The sequence below is a fragment of the Frankliniella occidentalis genome, unplaced genomic scaffold, assembly GCF_000697945.3.
Source record: "Frankliniella occidentalis isolate FOCC.00 unplaced genomic scaffold, Focc_3.1 Scaffold38, whole genome shotgun sequence".
NCBI classification, from domain to species: Eukaryota; Metazoa; Arthropoda; class Insecta; order Thysanoptera; family Thripidae; genus Frankliniella; species Frankliniella occidentalis.
This window is the reverse complement of record NW_026267168.1, coordinates 1194916-1197907: the sequence shown is the minus strand read 5'-3', so window position 1 is coordinate 1197907 and position 2992 is coordinate 1194916. Positions and strand designations below refer to the sequence as shown.

General features: G+C 56.1%; 1 protein-coding gene across 1 annotated transcript in view; it reads right to left on the bottom strand.

The window, feature by feature from the left end:
* Window positions 1-1500: 1500 nt before the first annotated feature.
* LOC113213311 (membralin) overlaps window positions 1501-2992 on the bottom strand; it is a gene marked incomplete in the record, with an annotated part of 32032 nt that continues 30540 nt past the window's right edge. The window contains 2 exon segments of the mRNA XM_052266369.1: window positions 1501-1509; window positions 2240-2332. Of these exon segments, the coding sequence (XP_052122329.1) occupies window positions 1501-1509; window positions 2240-2332 (102 nt within the window).

The following is a 2992-nucleotide window of genomic DNA, read 5'->3' as shown; positions in this document are numbered from 1 at the left end:
CCCCCCCCCCTCCCTTCCTCCCCATGCACCCCACCCCAGGGATATAGTTAAGTGACCACTATTTCGAGGAACTGTGAAAAAAATTCTTCCCGACATTCCGAAGGGAAAGGCCGCGAGCGCGAGGGGTTACGCACACGAACGACAATAAATTGCGACAGATTCCGAACAAATAAATTCACAAAATTCAAAGAAAGTGGGAATCGTAATTAATTTTTGAGCTAGGAGGTCAAACAAAAAGCAAAACATCCGATATTATATCCACAGTGAAAAAAAAACATGGATTTACCATTTCCCAGAATGCATGTAAAGTATAAAAAAACTGAAATAAATTTAAATTTCAAAGCACTTCGTAACGAATTGGAATTTATCAAAAAGCAGGAGAAAAGCAAAACATTCTTTAATAAAAAAATTTACAACTGAGTTCTGAGGCGTTAGCTGCGCCGTCGGGCGCCCGGGCGCGCCTGTCAACGCGAGGGTAGGCAACCATTGCCACCGTGGCGTGCGCGCAGCCCGCGGCAGCCTACCGGGCAGGCGGCTGGGGTGGGGGAGTGGCCGACGGGAGCAGGCGGAGGAGGGCGATCTCTCATGCGCTCACTCTCTCACTTTCATTCTCATCCAGGGCAAAATCATGCCGCTCCCGTTGTTCACAGCCCTCTCTCTCTCCCTCTCTCTCTCGCTCTCGTCTCAGCACGTTCATAACGAAGAGCTTTGCGGCGGCGGCGGCAGTGCCGGGGCGGACGAGGAGCAGGGAAAGCGAGGCACTGAGCGCCGCCCGGGAAAGTGAGCGGGGGCGGAGGCAATCCGCGACGAAACTCAATATGACAACTACACTGGGAATGCCACGCCACGCCACGCCATTCGGCGGCGCGCTCACTCAGGGAGTCCCGAAGTTAAGCTGGAGTCCGCGGTAAGAAAGCGGCGCGCGCCGACTCAGCCCCGAGAAAAAAAAAAAAAAAAAGACAAAAACGTGCGGGCCCACCACCCACCTTTGGCAGCTCAAAGACCAAGATGTTGTCATTATTATTACTTTTGCTGTGAGGACTGCGCGCGGGGGATGAGAAAAAAATAAATGCCGTGTGAGAGCGAGGGGATTTGAATGAAGCCAAAGCAGGCAAATAGGATCCGGTGCCGCTCGGCGCCGTGGGACCTTTGCGCGACTACAAGCGGCGAATTATCTAACCAAACGCGCGGAGGCGGCGGGCGGCGGCGGGGCAATGCGCGGGGCACAGGGTGGACCCGCGGGGGGACCGGGAGGACCTGGGGGGACCAGAGGGGGGAGAAACAATGCCGTCCGGGCAGCAGCAGCGCCGAGGTTGCGGCGGCAGCAGCAGCAACAGCGGGGCCGAGCAAGCCAAAGAAAATCCCCCTTGTTCCAAAGGCGCGGCGGGACGGGGCGGGGCGGTCCGCCGGGGGCAGGAGTGGGGCGCGGCCGTTCCAGGCGTCGGGGTTGGTGGGGGCGCGGCGGGGCGCGGCGGGGCCAGCCCCTCGCAATGCGTATTATTACGGATGCTAGGTAGAAGAACACAAACAATAAGTTGTTTTATTGTGTCTCCCGTCGACAACAATAAGGGGATGGTGGGCCGGGCGGGGCCGGGCGGGGCATAGCCAGCCGCGGCGCCGGAGGAGCCGGAGGAGTCGAGAGAGAGAGAAAGAGAGAGCCGAGTGGAGTGGGGGATGGAGAGGAGGCCAAAGCAGTTTACCGATATTTCCACCCTCCTCGCCACAAGAGTCAGATGAAAAATCGGCCAGCCCAGCCACGCTGCCCCCCTCCCCCACCCCTCTCCACTTCCTCCTCGGGCTGCTGCTGCTGCTGCTGCTGCTGCTGCTGCTGCGGCTGCTTCTGCTGCTGCTTCTGCTGCTGCTTCTGCTTCTGCTTCTGCTGCTGCTTCTGCTGCTACTTCTGCTGCTACTTCTGCTGCTGCGGCTGTTGCTGCGGCTGCTGCCGAGAGCGCTGAGAGCGGCTGGGTCTGCTATGGGGGCGCGCGGGCGCACAGCGACAAGGGGCTCGCTCGAAGAGACGCAGAAAGAGAGACACGCGGGCCGACAAAAGCACGAGAATTCGCGAGCGAATGCCTGACGCGCTGCGCGGGCGCGGCTCGGACGAATATGCGATCAGATATATATAGGTATAGGTGCGCGAGTTTATCACCATAAAAACAAACCCAACGGTAGCAGCCGTTTCATGACGTTGTGTTGTGTTATGCCGTGTTATGCTTATTATTATTTCCGATATACCGACCTGCGTGAAGAGCCAGGAGGTGACGAGCGCGAGCCGCGTGTACTGGCCGTTGAAGCGGTAGTGGTAGGCGTAGAACGTGAAGTGGTAGAGGTAAAAGAATCTGCAATCAAAAACAACAAACACGACAGTCGCATCGTTATCGTTCCAACTAGCGTACAAATCACAATGCGGTCAGTGAGGAATTTATTGGTTTGAAGTGGGGAAACTGAATATTTTCAAAAGAAAGATTATTGCTAAGGAAAAAGATATTATAAGGAACAAGGCTGGTTTTATCATTTTCACAGAGTTTTAAAAATATTCGACATTCTTCCTAATTATTTTTTCAAAAGTTCTTCAAAATGTCTTTCAAAATGTCGCAAAAAACCAAAGCCACGCTTTGAAAATTCAAGTGCAATAACGCTTTTGCCACGCGCCGTCGACCTCCGACCTGGTGCCAATGACACGGAGGCTAGGGCCGGGGCCGGGCGGCCGAGGAGGGGCGGTCCAGTCCACCTCCACCTCCGGGAGGGTCTGGCCCAGCTCCAGCACCAGGGCCGCACGTACGGGGAGTGGAATATATATGATATAAAGGGATTTGCGACCGGACACCTTTGTTGTGACACAAAAGGCGCCCACTCTGAACGCCCGGCGCGCGGCGGCGTCGCGTCTTGTGTGTCTCTGAGGAGGAAAAGAGCGGGGGGAAGGGAGGAGGGGAGGGGAGGTGGCACTGCGTCCAATGGACCGCACTATACACCCAGGTGATGGACACCACGA